This window comes from Lissotriton helveticus, chromosome 12 (assembly GCF_964261635.1).
Source record: "Lissotriton helveticus chromosome 12, aLisHel1.1, whole genome shotgun sequence".
NCBI lineage: Eukaryota > Metazoa > Chordata > Amphibia > Caudata > Salamandridae > Lissotriton > Lissotriton helveticus.
Genome location: NC_136073.1, coordinates 617695109 through 617719398, shown reverse-complemented (window position 1 = coordinate 617719398; position 24290 = coordinate 617695109). Strand labels below are relative to the sequence as shown.

General features: G+C 45.3%; 1 protein-coding gene across 1 annotated transcript in view; it reads left to right on the top strand.

The window, feature by feature from the left end:
- Window positions 1–24290, top strand: part of LOC144797634 (SLAM family member 5-like) — a 560316-nt gene that overhangs the window by 323740 nt on the left and 212286 nt on the right. Inside the window, exon 2 of the mRNA XM_078668328.1 lies at window positions 1836–2165. Within this exon, the coding sequence (XP_078524454.1) occupies window positions 1836–2165 (330 nt within the window). The remainder of the gene's footprint in view (window positions 1–1835; window positions 2166–24290) is intronic.

Here is a 24290-nt window from a genome sequence, read left to right as displayed (position 1 = left end):
CAAATCCTTGAGGCTCAGCGTTTCCAACTGTTGGCAGAGCTCCTCGTCAAAACCGATAATGTGCTGCCCAGCCTCTTTAAAGTCACTTTGCTGTGCATTCTGCTCCATTGCCGCTGGTATCAGGCTACACAAATATCTATCAATAGTTTTGCAAACCACCATCAGAGGGTGTCTTTTTGATGAGTTGGCTGTATCTCTTCATAATGACCGAGCGACCTCTTTCTGGAGGGCTGCTCCTGGGTTTGGCATAGGCTGCTGAGGGCTCCTTATATGTATACTAGGCATCAAAAAAGGGGCGCACTCCTCTACATCACATCATGGTCACCTGATCTCGACTCTTGTTCGTTGAGGCCTGCAGCAATGCCCTAACCACATTTTAGGAACATGAGCACGTAACTAGCAAATGACCAGGGTGATGTCCCAACACACGTGACCCAATATGGTCACCCCCCCCCAGAAGTGACGTTACTGCCAGGGAGGGGCCCCAGGAGCCCAGAAGTCCCGTTAACAGAAGTGATGTCACTTCCTGGGGGAAGCACGTGACCATGTGGTGTCAATTGTCACTTTTTGCTTGATGTGAAAGGTGTTCCTGATTACTACTCCCTCGCTATGTGAGTTATCTCCCATGGCAGGGAGACATTATTACTGTTTTATTGTCCTTTACCACCAGGGTTAGCCTGGGAGGGACATAGAGTAAACTAAATGGCAATATGTCTATCCAGCCTGATTGGGAGACAATATAATTGAATCAAATGTTGTATGCTCCACCCTAAGAACGAGGCTTGGAGAGCATAGCATATTGGGTCAATGTGACATCTCTCACCCTCTCTGTTGGCAGTTAAGAAAACTCCACAGTCTAGCTTTGATCGGGCAGCAACCTGTGTTTCCACATGCCATGGACGTACATGTTGCTTTCCATGGACACAACCTTCTGCACCACGAATAGCATCAGACTCTTGTGAATGTTTATCCTGACACACACAGACTATATAAACTCTAAGAGAAAGACGACCCATTGTAGTTTATATCATGGTGCTGAATGTTACTGATAATATAGTTAGCAGACAGTTATTTGAGCAGTAAGGCAGCAAAATGTCTTACATATACACCATTGTGAGGTAATTTCTCTTTTGATATGACTTCTTCAATTCCTCTCTTGAACAGGGGTATGAAGGGGCTTTCCACTGGTTGCAAATATTATTATTGCTGATCTAGTTGTATTTCTTGGCTGCTTTGTTCTTAAATTGCATCATCCCGAACATAATAAGGGTCTCTTACTTTGCATAAAAATACCATACCATTCTGGATGAAATGGGGAATATCGTTTTCTACTTATCTTTTCTTAGCTGCATTATGTAAAAATAAAAAACGCAAAGTGAAAAGCCTGACTTGTTTCGGTGGCCTCAATGTAACATAAATAAATGGGCAATGGAGCCACATCAACTCCCCGAAGCAGCAGAGAGGCGCTGTGAAAAATCTCATGATGCCAGTGCTTATAATTTACTATTTGCTGCTAAACGGAATATTTGTGTGTGTTCCAGTGGTCTCGTTTTGGTAACTTCCGAGGGCATTTTAATCGTGGTGGCATCTTAGACACTTGCTTTGTGAAACTAATGCGCCTAGTGGTGGTTTGGGAGCTCTCATACTTTCTAATCAGTTAATTGAATTAATTTAAATTGAATTTAAAAATACTCATAATTAACTTTTTTTAAACAAATGTACTCATCCTAAAAGATGCATATTTATTTTGGAAAAAGACGTGCTCAGGTATTGCTCACTACACTGAAAGGAACATCTATTTCCTGAAACTGTTTTTTTTGTCTTCTCTGGTGTAGAATCCTGGGAGGCAAGTGAACGGCCACCACTTGTACTAAATGCTGCGGTGAGCGCTGAAGTCACGTTCCCTGTTCCGATCCCAGATGACTTCGAGAGTGGACATACTGTGTGGTATTTCAAGGAGAGCGTGGTGGCTATTTTTGAACAACCGACTTACGTTACCGACAGAAGAGAACAATTCGAAGGAAGAGTATCTATAAACGGTCAAACCCGCTCTTTACAGATTCTGGACCTGAGAACAGAAGACAGTGGAGAATATGAAGTTTTTATAAGCTTGAAGTCATATCCATGGTTGTCAAACCGGATAAAGTACTCCTTCCGTATATTCAGTAAGTCTTTATCAACCTTTGCCATGATTGGTTACATAGGACAAAAACACACGACCTCTGTACACAAAAAGCAGTGTTGGGCAGACGAACGAACCGCCAGCATCAACAAAGCCGACAGCTCCAGCACTTGTAGAGGACTGATCAGTTGATGAACAGTGCAAGGTATAGGATGAGATAGTGGGGCATATTATCAAGGGGGTTTATCTCCGCTTTTTTGGCTTTAAAAGCCAAGAAAGCGGAGATACAATTATCTCCCTATTACCTAGCTGTCGCTAACACCAGTTAGCGACATCTAGTAGGAGATAGCGACCATCTTGGGCCCTGCTTTGCATGTCAGTGAAATTTATCACTAATGACATGCAAAGTGGGCTTGCCAAGATGTTAGCGACTGGAAACAGTCGCTAACATCGCTATCTCCTATTACCAACTTTTGGAGATATTCGCGCTAAGCGCGAATGTCTCCAAAAGCTAACACCTGCCCCTGAGCAGTTCTTAGCCATGTTATCCAATGGTAGGTGGATAACATGGCTAAGAGCATTAGCTCGGTAATGCATGAATATCGCTGACTTTTCAGCGATATTCATGCATTTCGGCCAATTTTTATCGCTTAGGAGATAAACCTTGATAATAGCAAGGTTCCTAAGCGATAAAAATCGCCGCAGCTCGGCGATAAAAATATTGCCGCTAAGCCAACATAGCGATAATTATCGCTAGTTGTTGGTAATATGCCCCAGTTTTCGGTATGCATGTGCTTTCCCTTTACAGGCAGGGCTCACCACTGAAGTGATGAAACCCATATTGCTACAGAACCGAAGCTGCGGTCAGAAATCCCTCAATAAGATTCAGGTGTCGATTTGGGAAATGTTCTGCTTTCATTTGCGCTGTGGGCATATTAGTGTATTTCCTACATCGACAAAACCTGTACGATAAAGACAAGCCCACTGTTTTCGTCCTACTAATTGACTTGTGCAGTACAAATATCAGCATGTCTAGCAACGAACATTAGTGACCTCACATAAGGCTAGATGTATGAAGCTATTTTGCAGTTGTACACGGCCGAATTCACAGAATCGCCCATTTGCAAAATCAAAAAGGATTTTTCAAATCTATCATACCAACTTGTGATTCAGTAACACATTATCGAATCACAATTTAGGTTTGCGACTTAATAACAATTCCATATTTGGAAGGGCCCGTGCTTAGGGCATTCCCTTCCAAAAAACAAAATTGTAGTGGTATGTACTAAAGTTTTGCAATCGAAATGCGGTTGCAAATCATTCGTACTTTACCACCAACTCAAACAAAGTTTGTGGCAACCCCTTCACAAATGAGAAGTGGTCCCTTCCCTTTTGAGAATGTTATAAAAAGTATTTTTCAAGGGCAGGCAGTGGCCACAGGGACCAGTGCCTACTCTTGAAAAATAAAAATGAAACATTGCATTTTTTATTTTTAACGCATCCTTTAAGGAACGCAGGCTGGTTTAAAAAAAAAAATATTGCTTTATTTAAAAGCATTCACAGACATGGTGGTCTGCTGACCCCAACAGGCCACCATCCCTGTGATGGCAGCACATTTTGGTGGATCACAAATTGCGACCTACCTCATTAATATTTATAATGTAGGACGAATTGTAACCCACTACGAATCAGTAATTTCCAAAGCAAGGGCATGATGTACAACCCTCAGTGTTTGCAACACGCAATTCACATTTCTTTGCTACCCGCAAATTGTGAGTCGTAAACGCTGATGTACAACAGTTTCTGAGGCACTGTCTGCAATTCCCAAATGGGTCACAAAGGACCTGCCTTATTAATGTTCATGAAGCATGTCACATTTTACGACCCATTAGGAATGGTCGGCACTCACAGGGATGGCTGCCTGCGGGGGTCATCAGACCACCATGTCTGTGACTGCTTTTTCAATAAAGCATTTTTTTAATGCAGCCCATTTTGCCCAAAAAAATTAAACGTTTCATTTCTTTTTTTAAGAGCAAACAGTGGTCCATGTGACCACTGCCTGCTGTTAACAAACATTTTTGTTGCCAATGACAAAAGGGAAGGTGTCTCCTGGGTACCCCTTTACATTTGCGACTGGCTCACCACCAATTTGAAATTGGTAGTAAATTCAATTGTTTTGCTACCGCATTTGTGGTCACAAAACAATGTTACATTGCCTTGCAACTCGCTATTAGGACTCCCCAAACCTATTTTGCGAGTCAGTAACATGTTACCAACTCGCAACATAGTTTTGGTACATGCTACTGCAAGCCGGCAGAAGCGGTCGCTCCCCACGCAGCTCCCAGCACTATTGCGGTATCTCAGCTCTTTGCACCGCCAGACCGCCTACTTGAACTGCTTTTGTTACCTGCTTGCCTTTTTCAATTGTACTGTCGCTTTATTTATTAATCGCGCGTTAGTGCCTGCCTGCTGCTAGATTTATAAATTGAGTGTAGCGTTATGTTTGAAAATCGCGCTTCTAACTGCATTGTATAGTGATTGGCTGCCTTTGGATCTATAATTCACTGTGTGCATAGCGTTCATAGAAGTGTGGATTTGATCTGTGCATAGCGTATATTTTTAACTTGCGCCCCAATCCAGTTTGGCTTTTGGCCTGCAGCCATCTTGTTGTTTGTTGTCGTGCCTCCCCGCCCGGACCTCCGCCCCGCTACCGCCTCCCAGCTGACCCTCCCTCGCCCCTCCCCTCCACTATCCACATATGACAGATGCTTTTGCGCGCAGCGTTCACGCGCAGCGGTTGCGCCCCATGCGCGCCGAAGGCGTGCCAAAGGTAAGCCCGTCTACGCCCGTCCGCGCCTGGACCGCGCCCAGCGCCAGACCCCCTGGTCCTCACAAAACCCACTCCACCCGCATAACGTATGACGCCACAACTCTCCTTGCCCTTAACCCCGAACGCAAACCACAATGCTGCGTTGCTACCCCAGGACACACCCACGGACCATTCGTCTGCCACTCCTGCAAGTTTGCCTGCACCAGGACCCACACCAAACCCTCCTCCTCCAAACACTGCTCCGACTCTAACCACCTGAAGGGCATTCTGCTGAACACCCGCTCGATCCACAAACACGCCACTGAACTCTGGGACCTACTCGACACTACATCGCCGGACGTCGCCTTCCTTACAGAAACTTGGATGAACGCCTCATCAGGGCCCGACATTGCCATAGCCATCCCGGACGCCTACAAGATCATCCGAAAAGACCGCACCATCCAAACAGGTGGAGGCATCGCCATCGTCCATAAGAACACCATCCGAATTACGACCAGCTCAGATGATAACATCGCGACCGCCGAACACCTTCACTTCCACATCCACACCGACCCCAGGACCACACTTAGAGGCACCCTCATCTACAGACCACCAGGAACCCGCACACAATTCAACGAAGACATCACTGACTTCATCAGCCCACATGCCCTCACCTCCGAGAACTACATTCTACTGGGAGACCTCAACTTCCACCTTGAAAAGAATAATGACAGCAACACCACCACCCTTCTGGACAACCTGGCCAATCTCGGACTCAAACAACTTGTTGACACCCCCACCCACTTAGCCGGACACACGCTCGACCCTATCTTCACCTCCAGCAAACACATCTCCTTTGATCACACCACAGCTCTCCACTGGACGGACCACAACTGCGTCCACTTCAGCTACAAAAAGACCACGACCCACAACCCCCCACAACCTATTCCTCGAAGAAACTGGAACAAAATCACCACCGACCAACTCTTCACATCACTTAACCTAAACCCCCCGCCATATCATCGGACCCAAACCAAGCTGCCACAAAACTCACACAATGGATCACCCACAGCGCTGACGAATTAGCACCCTTTAAAAACCACCAGATCAAACAAGGTAGCAAAAAGGCCCCTTGGTTCAACGATGACCGTAAGAAATCCAAGAAGCTATGTCGTACCCTCGAGAAAACCTGGAGAAAAAACCCTACCACTAACAACCTGACCACCTTCAAAGCCGCCACCCGCAAACACCACCAATTGATCCGATCCACCAAGAAATTAGCATTCAAGGATCAACTCGACAACAACGCCCACAACAGCAAGGAACTATTCAACATCGTCAAAGATTTTACCAACCCCACCGCCGGCTCCAACGACATCACTCCCTCCCAAGCCCTCTGCGACTCCCTATCCTCTTTCTTCCACAACAAAATCGCCGACATTCATAACAGCTTTGAAAACCTGTCCGAAGAACAATCCACTCCACCCACCTCCGAACCAAAACAGCACTCTAACAACCTCTGCGCCTGGAACCCAATCACTACCCAAGACACCATCCGTCTAATGAACTCCATCCACTCAGGTTCACCAACTGACCCATGCCCCCACCACATCTTCAACAAAGCAGACTCCATCATCGCACCCCATCTTCGCGACATCATCAACTGCTCCTTCAACTCCGCTACCTTCCCAGAAAGCTGGAAACATGCCAAACTCAGCGCCCTTCTGAAGAAACCCACAGCGAACCCCTCTGAACTTAACTACTGCCCCATCTCACTCCTACCCTTACCGGCCAAAGTCATCGATAAAGCCGTCAATAATCAACTCGCCGCCTTCCTCGAATCCAACAATTCACTCGACCCCTCACAGTCCGACTTCCGAGCCAAACACAGCACCGAAACCGCCCTCATCGCTGCTACAGACGACATCCGAATGCTTCTGGACAACGGAGAAACAGTTGCCCTCATCCTACTTGACCTCTCCGCCTCCTTCGACACAGTCTGTCATAACACCCTCATACTTCGCCTCAGCAACGCCGGAATACAAGGAAAAGCGCTGGACTGGATCGACTCGTTCCTCGCCGGAAGAACCCAGAGAGTCCGCCTCCCCCCATTCAAATCAGAGGCCACCGAAGTCATCTGCGGCGTACCACAAGTGTAGTGTAGCTCCTATTTTCCCAATAGGCTCTGCGCATTGGAATAATACCTACAGCAGTAAAGGCCTAGACCAGACGTTAACTAGGTCTACTACTGTCGATACTAGACTTAATTTTTGGGTTTGCCAGCGTAGCTCAGAGTTCGCTAGAAACTTTCTCGAATGTTCAAGGAGGAATTAACTTCCCTGATTAGACAAGAAGGGATTTAGTTTCTGACAACCATAGAACATGACAACTTTGCTCTCCCCTAATCAAGAGTCAATCTCGAGAGTCGTGTGAGCACAAGGCAATTATTTTACTCAGTCAGTACGTGCATTCTTAGTCTCATCAGATTGTAGAGAAAAGGAAGAGACGGGCGTGTTCAATAAAAAGGTGTTATTTATTGATCAGTCTCTTTTCTCATACATGAGAAATGGATCGATATTATTGCAATACTTATAGTTAAGTAAAGTGCATACATTAAAAGCAATAGTATAAAATAATACTGTAAAAACATTGATATGGTTTCTGAGCCATATGATGTTTAAAATGATTAAAATATATTTACATACACATATACATTTGACTAAACGTACTCAACTGGTGTTTCTAAATACGCCTACCCCCTGTACCTGACCTAAGTCTAATGCGTGGGCGGGAATAGAAAGTTACAGTTTAAGTTAAGTTTGTTTTTGCCAAGTGAATAACTAAAGAATTCTCTGTGAGGGGTTATTCAGTTCTGTACCTGGAAGTTAGGATGAATGAGGAATGGTATCTCTTTCTCTGCTCTCGATATTCCAGGCTGCCTGCGAGGGCTGCCCAGAAACGCCGGTGCTGGGTCTCTCGGCTTGAGATAGCAGCGCGTCTCTCAGCGCGTCAGGAAGGCGGGGCTGCTGCCAGCGGGGTCTGCTTCTGCTCTCGGCTTCGGCAAGTGTGGCTGCTCCGTCTTGTCACCACGCGTGTGTTTGCATAGGGCAAGATCGGCAATATTTATACCTTAAAGGTGCCGAGATTGACGTAAGGATGGACATAGATACGTCAATAAAGATGTCATACGACTTGCTCGTTAGCACATTCTTTACTAAAGTTCTCTGTGAAATCAAAACAATGGCCGCACGGATTTTCCAGGTTGTCATAGGTTTGATTTGTTATGAGAATGTCGTATGCCTTATCAGGGGCTGGAGGAATGTCGCTTGTCTAATTAGATCTCAAGCGTTATGACCTAATCAGATAACACGTTCCTGTGCCGTAGTGTGACTGCGTCAGATAACGGTATCTGCATCATGGGGGCTGTTCTTGCCTCATGGGCTGACTGTTAGTTAACTTGATAGTTAGTTTAACCAGAATAGGGTCAGGAATAGGGGGATCGATTCAGAACCTATAGGAATACATGACACAAGGATCATCACTTAGTCCCACCCTCTTCAACGTTTACATGAGTCCCCTCGCTTCCATCGCACGACAACACAACCTCAACATCATCTCCTACGCAGACGACACCCAGCTAATCCTCTCCCTCACAAAAGACCCAAACACCGCCAAAACCAACTTACATGAAGGAATGAAAGAAGTAGCCGAAAGTCCTACACGACCAAGGCCCGAGCTACCTCAACAGCCGAGTCAACTTCTACGCTCCCAAACGCCACCTCCGTTCAGCCAACCACGCCCTCGCCGCCGTCCCCCGCATCTGAAGAGCGACTACAGGAGGAAGGTCCTTCTCCTACCTGGCCGCCAAGACCTGGAACTCCCTCCCGTCCGACCTGCGCCTGACCCAAGACCACCTCTCCTTCAGGAAGAAGCTGAAGACCTGGCTGTTCGAGCAGTAGCGGCACCCCCCCCCCCCCAGCGCCTTGAGACCCTACGGGTATGTAGCGCGCTTTATAAGTGTCACTGATTGATTGATTGATTGAATGGATGAAGAACAGCCGTTTAAAACTAAACTCGGACAAAACGGAAGTCCTCATCTTAGGATCATCCCCCTCTGCATGGGACAACTCATGGTGGCCACCGGCCCTGGGAACCGCACCCATACCAACGGACCACGCACGTAACCTTGGCTTCATTCTAGACTCCTCCCTCTCGATGACCAGACAAGTCAACGCCGTCTCATCATCCTGCTTCAACATCCTACGCATGCTCAAAAAAATCTTCCGCTGGATCCCCACCGAAACAAGAAAGACGGTCACCCACGCACTAGTCACTAGCCGACTAGATTATGGAAACACCCTTTACGCCGGAACCACAGCCAAACTACAGAAAAAACTCCAACGCATCCAAAACGCCTCAGCCAGACTCGTGCTGGACATCCCCCGTCAAGCACACATTGCCGGTCACCTGAAAGATCTTCACTGGCTCCCCGTCAACAAGAGAATAATGTTCCGTCTCCTCACCCACGCACACAAGGCCCTCTACGACCTAGGACCCGAATGCCTCAACAAACGACTGTCCTTCTACACACCCACCCGCCAACTACGTTCATCCAATCAAGCCCTCGCCGCAATCCCGCGCATCAATAGATCCACCATGGGAGGAAGATCTTTCTCCTTCTTGGCGGCCAAGACCTGGAATTCTCTCCCCACTCACCTCCGCCTTACACAGAACCACCTCTCCTTCAGAAAGCAGCTAAAAACCTGGCTGTTCGATAAGTAGTGTACCCACCCTCACTCAAGCGCCTTGAGACCCTCTGGGTGAGTAGTGCACTATACACATTTCTGAACTTGAACTTGAACTTGAACTTTTCAGTGGCCCCAAACGGGCCGATTGTCTGCTTGCAACCTCTTAATCAGTTGTACATTGGGGCCAAATTACCACATTGGCTGCAAAAATACTGGTAATAAATTGCGACCTGTATTTTGCGGCCAGGTGTATGTACATCTAGTCCATTGTGAATTCATCAATGTGCCCAGTTAAGAACATACTCTAATAAAAAGTAACAGTGCCTCTGTACTTCCACCAATGGGTCTACTAACAGGCACTGGAGCTTTGCACAGTTCATAAATTCATGAGCCTAGTAGCGTACATTAATTACTGTGTATGCATTAATGGTCTGCTTATATAACATCAGAATTATGGCACACCTAGAGGTGGTGCTGTGATAATGCACAATAATTCTCTCTCTGCTTGTCCACCTAGGGAACTCAGTCAGCTGTTGGGAAGAGTGCCTCATTCAATTTCTTTAACGTGATCGAAATTTGCCTTTTTTTAGCAGCGAGTCCAGAGTCTGCCACATCAGAACCCCTCCCAGGGGTAAGTCTTTCTCCCCCCGCCCACATGTCTGCGTCCCTTATACCTTTAAATTACACCACTGACAATGTGATTTGTGCCTTAAAAGGTTAAAGTTTATTAGAATATAACATGGTTGTACATTTCGCAATTTTATTTGTCATTCATAAACATCCATGTTATTGTATACTTTCATTGTCTTTGTACATTCATTGTCATTATTAACTCCCAGACGTTATAGTTTTGAGAGGTGCCCCTTTGGCTAGGCTTCTGTGTTTGCGGTTCCAGGCTTCAACTTGCTACCGAATTTGGTGGGTGTCCGTTAGGACCTGCCCGGGCTGCAAGTACTGTTCCACATGCCCTGAACCCTTTGTTGGCCCCTCGCCTGCTCATCAGGGACCCTGTCATGTGGCGTCCCAAGGATCATGTATGAGCATCTGATCTACTCTGCCTGTGTCCTTTCATTTAGCTCCCTCAGTACCCCTGCTGTGACACATCCCAAGGGCCCTGTGGGAGCATCATATCTCCTCTGCCTGTGGCTGTGTGCCATCATTAGCTCCCTCAGTGCCCCTGCGGTGAGGCATCCCAAGGACACTGTGTGAGCCTTCCATCTACCTCTAGTAATTTTTCTCTCTTTTGTCTATCTTTCCTGGGTTTCTTCCGCCTCACCTCTAATTTGTGGCTGCAACACCCACGTTCATTGGTGTGGGTGGGATTACTTCTTCTCCTTGCAGAGGGCGGGTTGTATGCTAACTCAGGGCCTTGAGCCCTTATTTAACCCCCCAGCTGCTTGCCAACTCGCCCCCTGATAGGGGAGGGCGTTGGCTACCTTGGGGCGACAAATCCTGATCACCACCTCTTTCGCAGGCTTCCGCCTGGGGGGGAGGGCTTCCCGCCTCCAGGCAGCGTTTGTCCCGGGCCTCCATCAGGTCCAGCTGCGCCTTCCTCAGCCTGGGTTTCTACCCCTCCCAGGGGCGAGTCTCCCCTCCCCTTGTCCACCTAACTGCGTCCCTTTTACCTTTAAATTACACCACTGACATCGTGATTTGGTACCTTAACCCATTCGGCGCTGATGACGAGCTCAGCTCGTCATCAGTTGAGCCGCTCGCATGCTGATGGCGAGCTGAGCTCGTCATCCAACGCGGCTTTTTGAAAAAAGCCGCGTAGCGCGAAAATCGCCGCAGCGCGCATGCGGTTAAAAAGTCGCAGTTTATTCAAACATAACATGGTACACTTCGCAATTTTATTGGAGATTCTAAACATCCATGGTATTGTATACTTTCTTTTTTTTAATTATTCTTTTTATTGAAATTTTTAACACATTTTTACACCCCCTACACCGGGGATGAGGAACAAACTACCATATACCTTCAAACATATTTTCCGAACCAAACAAATCTAATACTTCATTACAAACAGAGGAACATATACATCATATATAAGATTTTTAACTATATTTGACAGATAACAGAGTAAATCCGTATAGAGAAAATATTAGAGTCCAAACAAAACACGAAAAACCAAAAGAAAAAAAAAAAAAAAAGGGGTAGGCAATAAGAAATAGGGGAAGAAACCATATAAAACCTTATTTCTTACTAGAAACTTAGAATTCCTACCTCCTAGCACAATAAACATTAAGAGCCTATACTTTTTAATACATTATAATTCTTCCTTCCAGTTTGTTATCGGCTCCCATATTTTCAACCCTAGTTTCCTCCCCTTTTTTCCTTTTCTCGAATATATTACTTTTTCCAAACTGTAAATATTTAGGATCCTGGCTAGCCATTGTTGAAATACTGGTGGTGACTGATCGAGCCATGCTGAGGCAATACATAATCTAAATACAGCCATTGCAACAAAAATAAAATAACAACCCTCTCCCTGAGTGCTGTCAGAATTCACTCCCAAGATCACAATCGTAGGGGTTAAGTTGACGACTATTTTCAATGCTCTTTGTAAAAAATTCTGTATTTCTTTCAATATTGTAGATAAGCATGGACATGTTGCAAAAATATGAATTATATCGGCCTGCAAACTTCCACATCTAGGACAACTAATTCCAGTGACCGCCCCCCATTGTGCAAGTTTTGCCGGAGTATAGTACAGCCGATATATCGTTTTATAATGCTGTGCCTGTAATGTTGCAGAGCACAGAATATTTTGACCCAATTCTAGTGACAGATTGAAACATTCCAATTCTGTCTCCAACTTCATCGACCAACTTTCCCCCCACTTATCCATATCATCTGGTTTTGTTTTAATTAACTCTGCATAAAACCTTTTAATAGTGCAGTTTACTCCCTTATGTACCTCCTCAAGTATGGGGTTTTCCTCAAATCCACTCGAACCCCCCCTTTTGTTCGCCAGAAAACTTCTTACTTGGAGGTACTTAAAAAAATGCCTTGTTGCCAGATCATATTTCCCCTGAATTTCTGCAAATTGTTTCATCCCCTGCATACCCATCAAATCCCCCACTCTTATTATTCCCTTCCTGTGCCATTCTATATAAACTGAATCGGAAAATACATCCTCAGGGAATGCTAGATTGTTTTTTATTCTAGTATATCTATTCATTTTCCCCAAACCATATTTTTTACTGAAAGCTTTCCAGATGTTATAGGCCCTCAAAATGGTCCTAAATCGTGTTCTTTTAAAGTAAGCTGTATCAAAGTGTTTTAAAAATATATTCTTTACCTCTTCCCCCATCAATAAACCATATATTGCTAGTGATCCTAAGGCATCCTCTCCCTCTACTTCTGCTCCACCTATCAATCCAGCCATGTATTGTAGGGCAGCCGCCCAGTAGTAGAGTTTCAAATCCGGTAAAGCCCACCCTCCTCTCTCTCTAGGAAGTGCCATAAATCTTGCTGCTCTCCTAGTTTTTCCTTTAGACCAGATAAATCTATTGATCATACCTTCAATCTTTTTAAACCAAAGATTGTCGAACCATAAAGGGATTGTCCTAAACATATATAAGAATTTCGGTAAAATTAACATCTTAATAATATTTACTCTACCAACTATTGTGAGGTGTAGATTATGAAGCCTATCTAGATCTTTACCCACCTTCCTTATAATGGGGTCTATATTCAATTCTACTATCTTTCCCAAATCTGCTGTGATTGTTATACCCAGATATGTTCCTGTCTGCACCACCCGCAGATCTTGACATATTGCTTTGTCATTTTTTATAATTTGTGTTTTACCGGTGTTTAGAGAATATCCTGAAACTTTTCCAAAATTTTTAGCCTCCAATTCCAAGTATCTAATAGCCTCTGTGGGTACTGGTGTTACAACAGCCACGTCATCGGCATATGCAAGTATCTTGCAGTCCCCCCTAGGTGTAGTTACTGGAGGTATATTCCCATTCCTTTCCATTCTACGTATTAATGGGTCCAGATACATGGCAAAAAGTAGAGGGGAGCATGGGCATCCCTGTCTAGTACCCCTACTAATTTGCACTTGTTCAGTTATCCCTGAGTTTATTCTTATAGCGGCCACCGGATCTCTGTACAGTGTCTTTATTGCCGTGAGAAAGCCATTCCCAAATCCTACCCTTTCTAGAAAACTCCACATATAGTCCCAAGACACTCGATCGAATGCTTTCTCAGCATCTAAAAGCAATACCGCTAATGGTTCCCCTGTTACTTCCATCTTGTCAAAAAGAGTAATTAATTTCCGCGTGTGGTGAGTGGTTCCTCGCCCAGGTATAAATCCATGCTGGCTGATGGTAACTAATGGAGTTATTACACTAGCAAATCTTGTTGCTAGTGCTTTTGAATAGATCTTTGTATCAGTATTCATTAATGTTATTGGTCTGTACGAACCCGGGTCTGTAGATACCTTTCCTTTCTTTAAAATGACCACAATTTCTGCGCCGGACCAGGAGTTTGGTATTGATACACCCCTCTGCGCCTGTTGCATAGCACATACCATATCCTTCCCTACTTCTTCCCAAAAAACCTTGTAGAATTCTAGCGGTATCTTGTCTGGTCCAGCCGCTTTACCAGATGGGAGACTCTTAAGTGCCCTTTCAATCTCCTGTTGATCTAATAAGTTATCTAGTCTTTTTCTCTCTGATTCATCCAACTCCACCCTTGGGGAATCATTCAAGTATGTTGCTATCCCCCCTAAATCTTTTACATGACTTTCTTGATAAAGGTTCGTATAGAATTTCCTAAAGACTTCTCTAATTTGATGCGTGCCCGTTACCACCTTTCCAGAGCTATCTTTAATTGCATTTATCTCCCCAAGTGCTGACTTTTGCCTTGCTCTAACTGCTAATATTCGGCCTACTCGGTCACTCAACTCATAGCATTTTTCCCTATTGGTCACATATTGTTTTGCTGCCTTAGATGCTATATATTCTTCTGCCTCCAATCTCAGCTTTGCTAATTTAATTATAGCAGAGTCTAGTACATTCCCATTACTATTGAGTGTGTTTTCCTGATTTACTACACCCTCACTTACTTCTTCCTCTGCTAGTAATATCTCCCTTCTTAGAACATGGTTTCTCTCTTGCTCCTGCTTCCTTCTCCTTACACCAAAACTTAAAGTCTCTCCCCTCACTCCAGCCTTAAAGCTATCCCAAACCATACCTTCGGTTGCTGTGTCCCTATTTATTGTCAAGTATTCCACTATCCATTTTTTCATATGTTGGATATATACCTCATCTTCTAACAGTGCTCTTTCAAAGGTCCAGACTGAGCCCCCTTTTAACTCTGATATTCCTTTTAGGTTAATAATTAGGGGGTTATGATCCGCTAATAATCTTGGCAGTCTCTCAATATGTGTACCAGAAACACAGTGGTTACTAACCAAAAAATAATCTAATCTTGCACTCACTCTGTGCGGTGCAGAATAATACGTATATCCATTCTCTCCTGGTTTGAGGGTGTCCCAGACATCTAATAAGCCGTTATTCCTTGCTAAAGAGCAAACTGCTTGGAATACTCTTCTTTTCCTTCCTTGATATTTAACTGGAGGTCCTAGACCTAATCCCAGCCCACCTGCACCATTAATGTTAAAATCCCCTCCTAGCACTACATAAGGGGCCCAAGTTGCCAACTCTATGTCTATCTGTTCAAAAATTTCCGCATCATCCCTAGTAGATCCATATATAGAGCCAAGAGTTATCCATTGCTCTCCTACCAGGCATTCTACCAGAGCCCATCTCCCCCAAGCATCTTCCCACTTTTTCCTAGTGCTAATGCCCCGCTGTCTCGCTAGTACTGCTACTCCCCTATTCCTAGACCCCTGCCGTGAATACGCTAAAATTGAGAGTCCTAATTGTTCGAGCAAATATATTTCAGACACCTGGATATGAGTTTCTTGCAGTATTAGGAAATCCAATCCGAGACTTTTTATTAGAATAGACACTTTTTGTCTCTTTTGTCTATCGTTTAACCCACAGACATTCCATGTCATTATCCGAGTATTCATTCTTGATTGTTAAATAAATCAACATTTCTCATATCATTACGTATCATTACATAACTCATAACTTGTACATAGTAAACTAACAGCCATGTAAGAGTAGAATTTTTTTTTTAACCTTTTTATTAGTCATTATCTTCTGACTTACTTGCTTTGTTCCTCTGTAATATCTCCAGAATTTTTGTTCCTCACCCCCCCCCTCCGCCCTCCCCCATCCCTGAGCTCCCGCCCTACTGATCCCACCCCCCCTACTGGCAAATAGATCCGTAGGACCTATGTGTGGCAGCTGTGACTGACTGGGAGCCCCGCGTCCCCCACTCCGCCTGTCGTAATACCAACCTATGCAGATGAAAGCACAAAAACAAAAGATTTTTTCCCCCCCAGTATATACATCTTTTCCTTACTTTATTATAGAGTCATTATGCATTTTATTCATTTTGTATACTTTTATGTCTTTTTATTTCCTTGCGACACCAGAGCTACCACTCGCTCTTTGTCAGCCTGTGTCTGTGTCTGTGTCTTACTCTCTTTCAGCCAGGTCAAAAATTCTTGGGCCTTAATTTCGGAATAAAACATTTTAAACTGTCCATCCCTTACCACTTTTAACCTACTAGGAAACATCAGGAATGCCTCGCATCCTATTTTTTGAAATGGCACAATCAACTCCCGCATTCTCCACCTCCTTTCTACTGTTGTGTGGCAGAAATCAGGCCTAGCAAAAAACTCAACATCCTCATATCTGCACTTAGCCTGAGGTTTTGCCTTTGCCATAATCTCCTCTCTCAGCAAGTAGTTACCCACATATATGAGTATCGCTCTAGGTTTATTAGATGTACCCCCCTTTCTCTGTGTAAATGGGAATCTATGCGCACGCTGTATCTCAGTTTCCCATTCCCAGCCTTCTGTACCAGGGAATGCACCTTTGAGTAACTCAATAACATATGACCTAACATCCTGCCCCTCTTTCCCCTTCGCAATACCCAAAAGTCTGATGTTGTTTCTACGCTGCCGATTTTCGAAATCTTCCAATTTCCATATAATATCTGATGTAGTCTTCTCCTGATCCTGCCTGAACTCCTGCCATTTCTTCATTTCATCCTCCAGCATACCGGTTCTCTCTTCCACCTCCGTTACTCTTCCTGACAAATCTGCATATAATTTATTCACTTTACAGAGAGATCCCTGTATCTTTTTACTTTCCTGTCTGGCTCTGCGGCTTTCCACTCTCGCCTCCATCTGTATCTGTTTCAACATTGAGAACATCATTTCGAACCCCTTAGGCGATGGTTGCTCTTGGGACTGACTCTGCCTCTGCCTCTGTACTTGTTCTAAATCTAGCTCTGGTGTCTCTGTAATCTCTATAGATCTTGTTCTTACCTCCCCACCAGTCTCGTGATATAACTGCGATGTCGCAGAATAATCCCAATCCAATCGCTTTGCTATGTCAAGATGGCCGCTGGCAGGCTGTAGGGAGAGGACATGTCTCTCCACTCTTCCTGGCTTTTTGATGGAAAAAACGAACAAAATATGCAGACCGGCACTACAATAGTAGAATGTTCCTGATATACAAGGGCATGTTGTACGTGCTTGGACAAAATGACGATAAAGGCTTGATCTCAGCATTTCCCTCCACAGCTGAGTACAAGTTAATCTTATCGAGGGAGAATTCGTCTTTTTGGAGTGCTAGGGCAGCGGCGGAGTGGGCACTGACGCGTTCAACTCAGGTGATAGCTGAGTTCACTGGTTGGAGTCGGCTTTGCTACCAGAAGGCGCTGTTATCGTCGCGTAATTACTGGGACATGATGGCCCCGAAGATATTGAGGAACCTGAGAAAAGAGAGGGAGAAAGCTGCCTGGAGCGATTCGGATGCTCCGGCAGCTAATCTCCGAGCGAAGAAGGTGACGCGGAATCAGGAGGAGCGTGATAATCTCCGTGTCACTGACCAAGTTAAAAGTGTTGCTGCGGCTGCTACAGCTACCAGCATGACGGAAAGGAAGAAGAAAAAAGAGAAAAGTAAGGAGAAGGCGGCATCCAGCAAGAAGACCGCCACAGGAGTTAAAGCGACTGAGCAGGCAACCATGAGGCAGCCTACGGTCTATGAGGCGTTCCTACCTGTTGGCGCCCGCGGGGTGCCGGCTGGTGCGGTGGATCCCAGGGAATGTACTGCGGATGGTTTGACCTCGGCCCCGGCTCCGGGGGACTTGGGTCGAGAGGGTGCTGCGATGGTGTCTGCAGCGGATCCGCATGGTAGAGAGGATTCAGCTGCGGCGGCAGCGGCAGTGCTGGAAAGTTTGGAGGTAACGGACACAACAACAAACAAGCAGGGGGCGGGACAAGAAACTTCAAAGCAGTCGGGGGAGGAATCAATATTGCAGACTGAGGAAGCAAATAAGGGAGAAAGTGTACTGTTACAAGCGAAGGAGCAGAGTGGATTGGCAACACCTGCAACACCTGCAATAATTGCAAAGCCAGTAAGCATAGGAATTCCACAGATGCTGACAGTAATATGTCATGAGAAAGAACAAGGACAGGGGGCAGTAAGTAATGACAATTATGACAATGAAAATTGTGTGGTTGAAGAGGGAGCAATATCTATATGCATGGACAAGGATATGGCATCGGCAGTGGAAATAAGAGCTGAAGTACAGGCTGAAGACCTGGGTGTTACTCTGGAAGATAATTTGGGGGCGGGATCTACTCAAGGGCTCACTAACTCTGGGACTGTGCAAACAGTGAGCGGATTGGGCACTGTAGACTCTGATGATCCGTATTTGAAAAAAAAAAGGGGGGCAATCTAGTATGCATCTTTTGGTAAATCCAGGCTCACCTTCTGATGAATGCTTTTTTTCTGTGAATGAGGGTCAGGAGGAAGAGGAGGAGGTAGAGGTGGACGGGGGAGGAGAGGGGAAGGGAGGGGAAAGCTCCTCTGCATCCCCCTCAAGTTCTGCGGAAACGGAGAATGATTTAACAATGTCTGGGTTAGCGACAGAGGCAGTAGCCACATCAGATTCAGGAGAGGGCTCGGCTCAGAAATTATCCTCGAAGCACAAGGTAAAAATTTTGACAAAAAAACGAAGTAAATCAAAAAATGTTTTAAGTCCTATACATACTGACATGGTATTGTATACTTTCATTGTCTTTGTACATTCATTGTCGTTATTTGCTCCCAGACAGTATAGTTTTGTGAGCTGCCCCTTTGTTGGCCGGGCCTCTGTGTCTGCGGTTCCAGGCTTCAACTTGCTACTGAATTTGGTGGTTGTCCGTCAGGACCCGCCCAGGCTGCAAGTGCCATCTCGCTTGCCCTGGACCCTTTGTTAGCACCTTACCTGCTCCTCAGGGCCCCTGCCATGTGGCATCCCAAAGACTCTGTGTGAGAATCTCATCTACTCTACCTGTGACTGTGTCCTGTCATTTAGCTCCCTCAGTACCCCTGCCGTGAGGCATCCCAAGGGCCCTGTGGGAGCATCACATCTACCCTGCCTGTGGATGTGTGCCATCATTAGCTCCCTCAGTGCCCCTGCCATGAGGCATGCTAAGAACACTGTGTGAGCCTTCCATCTACCGCTAGAAATTTTTCTCTCTTTTGTATATCTTTCCTGGGTTTCTTCCGCAACGCTACCTACGGTTTTACGATTAGAGAGAGCTCCTCCTGCTCTCCCTTCCCTTCCTTCCTCACTAGAAATCCATCTGCTCTAGCACCCTTACGATGTTTAGCAAGAACATGTCCATCCCCTCCCCTGTACCTCACGAATACCCAGCAGTCAGCCCAGCATATTTTTGCCATGGTGAAATTTAGCTTACGCCTGGACTTCTCCAGCTCCCCCAGACCCACGGCATCTCTCCATGCTTTGCGCACCATTATCTCTGAAAAAATCACTTTGGCCAGGCGGACTAGTGCTCCAATAGGCCCCTACTGACGGCATGCCATTGCCCCCTTACCATGTACAAGTGAACCTGTGTGTGGTCGCTGTTCGTGGATGGCCCCCAGTTTATCTCCATTTACCAGTATTGTTTGTAGCCTAGCTCACCTTCAGCATTAGCAGCCCTGTAACTCGTGATTAGCTCATGCTGCCCCCGGCAAGCTTTTGTGATTTCACTATGTTGCCGGGATGACTGGACGCCAATTTCCAGCCATCCTACTCTCCCATAGGCAGGGTAACTTCTAGTCAGCTTTGCACAAGTCCTGGAATGAACCAAATATTCCCCACATATTTTCCCTAACCAGAAGACCATCGCTCAGTAATACTAATAAAGTGGTACAGAGCTGGGGGTCATTATTCTGGTTCCAGCTATCCTCTTGTATTTCCCATCATATATATAGGCACTGGAGAAAACCTACGCACCTACCCAATACCTTCCCATTCTGTCAGTACATCTTTTCTGGCAGCTGTTAGCCCACTGGGCTATATTAGGTTGGAAGTTATGAACTTCACGTTCTAAAAGAAAAACAAGGGTTACCACCCAGCTAAGTTTGTAAACCATCTTGTGCTCTGCCTAGTGCCCGATCCTCCCAAGCGGGTACCCTGACCCTCTATGTTATTGTATCGGAAGCAGAGCTGGCCCAATCAATACTCCATTCTCTCTCCAGTAAGAACGTTTGCTCGCCAGGGTTAGCTGATGTCTCTATTTGTGCCCGGGACTGCTGATCCAAACAAAGAACTCTGCAGCAGCATCTTTCTAAAATCCCTTTAGCCCTAACGCTGGACCTGGCTACTGCCCTGTCGGCATCCGTATGCAGCCTGCACTCTAGCCTCCTGGCCCTGATGGATGCTGCCCAGGACTGCAGCCCGACAGACCTTGTACTTTGTGTGCCTTCTTGCCTGGGAAACGGATCGCTAACTTGTAGGCACTGGGCGATTAGGTCATCTGCCCAGAATCACAGAGTGTTGCCGCCGGCCATCGAACTTGGTGGCCAAAGCTCCGAAGTCTGCAGCTCAAGCTGCTACCCAATTCGACAACAGTGAACTTTCTGTCCCTGTCTTCTATTTTCCGAACGTGCAACCATGCAAGTACGAAATCCCTCTATTAAATATGTCCAATTTGATATCAGATGAAGTGCTGAGAGGTGTATGTTCTGCCTCAACCAGGTGTCCCGATGTGCGTTCGGCGATCCCTGTGGCCCAAGGCGAGCCTTGATTACCCTAATAATTAAGAATAATATTGACGCCAATAAAGGGAAGACAGCTAACTCGTCTACTCCTGCAGGGAGGTGATAAGGATGTAATTTAGTCAGTGAACAGTTCTTAATCAGTTTCATGGTTCCAGTCGCTCTTGTCTGAAACCTGCATGTGATTGCCTTCATGCTACCATCCCTATATTTAGAAAAATGGAATCACCAGTAATGGCAAATAATACAGGTCCCAGAAATTTTCTATGCTTGCTACCTTATGGATTATGAATAAGAAACCACATGATTTTAAATAATTAAAACCGCTAGACAATACGTCTGCAGAACACCAACATACACCTGCATAATTCTTTGAATCACCATAGATTCCACTAAAGCAGGTAAAAAACCCTTGCGGCATTTACATCAGTCTATCCAGAGAGGCTAACGCCAGCCCGTGGGACATAGGACCCCTTCAACAGGCAAATTAACCCTGAGCCCTCTTGAATGACACCCATTCGGTCTGTCCATTTAAATGCATTACCTCCCCCCCTGTTTACTCAGATCTGTTCGGGGTAAGGTTTCTTCAAACTTTCAAACATTCAGGGGCAATGTGCTCTGAAAGGACCGCTTTTTTTTAACGTAGCGGATAGGCCATGTTACATAAGACCGAGGACTGCAGTGTGAAGTAGTCCCAGACTCCCAGCCATCCACCTGTATAGTTACTTTAACCTTTGTTTTTTTCAGTGAAAATATATCAAAACTCATTAAAAAAAAAAAAAAAAAAAAACCCAAGACAGACAAAATTAAGATTACATAAAAATACATATATGCATATGATACTTTTTTTATAACGAATCATGTGGTATTGAATTCATATGTTTTTTGCTTCAAAAACCTGATGTAAAACAAGAAATCAGTCATTGAAAGGGCTTTCCTCTCTTTCATCTTCCTAATGAATAAAATAGTTCAAGCAGTGTATTTGCTCAGTTCAGGGTGTGAAATGGTCGCTGGCAAAAAGTGACTTCACTGCATGCTATAGGGGTGAGGTCAAACGGGAAATAGAAAGGGAAATTTTCAGTGGTTGCCACTGGTGAAAGCTTACAGTGGCCAAATGAAATTAAGGCTGCATTAGCAACCCATGATGATTGTGATACAAAGATGTGTATCACTCCAAAGTCAGGAGCACGTTTTCCAAAGAAAAAATAGGAAATGTATTAATGAGTGGACTAAAGATCTAAATATGCTAGTAATAAGCTGCAGCTTAGTGGCATTGCAACAGACCTGAATCAGGAATCACGGTACGATTCTTCCCATAGAGGAAAGACTACGGTTATAATGGGAATATACCCTACAAGAATCAAGTCCATGAGCATAGGCTACAACTAATAGATAGGTCCCAGGGGTACAACAAAAATTCACTTTACCAAAATATTAGCCACTTAAATGCATGGCGACAAAGAAAGGCAAATACTCGGGAATACATGTTCTACTCGACCCCCCATGGGTCCCAATCTTGTATCAATTACTGGCTCACCCCACGCTCTGTCACATCATGGGTAAATTACATCATTACACACCATATTGGACCATTCTCCAGCTGAATTGACATTCTACATACCCGGTCATGGGCCCAGCCTCCCCTTTGAGATTCCCCAGTGAAGCCCTAACTGATGAGATCTTCAACTGTGAAATACATGAGGAAATTGAGAAGTACTTCTGGTTAAATTAAGGATCTGTTTCCACACACTCTACACTCTCGGAAGCACTCAAAGTATACATCAGGGGAATAGCAATTTCCAAACAAGTTGGCACGTTGAAACCCATATGCACACTACTTTCCAAAACCAAGTTAGACCTTGCTCTGTTAAACTCATCCAGTGTAATATCATTCCCCGTTGCATACCAATAGTAGTGCCACTATTTACTACAAAAAATAGGACATTTGTGTACAATAAGGAGAAATTCCTGGGTAAACACGCTCATCGATATGGTGAGGGAGAGAGAGAGTGGGGGGTAGAACACTGACCAAACTACTGAGAGGCTATTCGCACTGAACACATATCATTCACCTCCACATCACCACAGGGGACTCACTCTTCACCAATGAAGCAATATCAGCCAAATATGTCAGTTATTACGGTCATTAATACACCACCCATGCAGAAGAATCCCTCACTGCCACTCCAGAATACCTTATGATATTGCAAGGGTGTGGTTTGACCAGGGACACCAACTATTTATAAGTGCGCCTATCACTCTTGATGAAATACTGGCAGCAACTGAAAGCATTCAAGGCCACAAGGCACCTGGTCTAGATGGACTGACTGGTGAATTTTATAAAGCGTTCAGAGCTCTTCTAGCCCCCGGTGGTGTAGGCATATGCTAAAGCAGAGCAGATGAGGACCCTTCCTCCCTCGCTTCGCAAAGCGGTGATTACACTGTTAACCAAGCCAAGTAAAGACCCCACACTCTGTACCTCTTTTAGGCCATTGCAACTAATCAATCTTGATAGTAAAATACTGGTGAAGGTGATTGCCAGTAGGATTAATGGAACATCTGATCTCATCAGTCCAGTTTCAATTTGTTCCTCACAGGTCTACATCCATCAACCTCTGCACTGTATTCGCAAATAGCCCAAAATGTCTCAGTGGCGGTGGTTCTCCTAGGCACAGAGAAGGCTTATGACCCACTGGAGTGGCCTTTTCTCTTTAATGTCTTTGCTTAGGTGGGAAAAATCGCTGGCTTCAATGCACTTAACAAGCTCCAATATACAGATCTGGTTGCTCGTATCTTGAATAACAACTCGCAAATGGATCCCATACCAATTCATAGGGGCACCCGGCATGGGTGCCCGATTTTACCCCTGCTATTTGTGCTTGCAAAGAACCCCCCTCACAAGCCTCTTGCAGGAACATCACTTGTACAGAGGTCTGGCATTTCAGGGATGAAGCCTTCTATCACTTAAGTGTGCAGATGAAATCTTGTATGTTTGTTATAACCCTGCTATGCAAACTAATGATGGACGGAATGCTGAATAAATCATACATTGGCCCCCAGTCAAGAGATCAGGGGTACATCTATTGTTCTTTTGCTCACCATACCACCCCAGTTTAGACCCAGCCATATTCAAATCAGTCTTGACCCTGTGCCTCATGGGAACAGTCCAGACCGAACTGCCAAGCAAGGTCTTCCCTGGACAGGAAACAAGCATCCTGGGACCGGTTTCTGGGAATTACCCATCATCACCCAGGCTAGCTTGAATCCAGTGGCACAGTGAGCAAGGGACCCAAGTCTGGGCATACTCATCCCACTTAGGGTGAAAAGTGCTACGCAAACAAATGATGGACGGAATGCCGAATAAATCATACATTCACCCCCAGTCAAGAGACCTGGGTTAAATCCATTGTTGTTTTGCTCACCATGCCACCCCAGTTTAGACCCAGACATATGCAAATCAG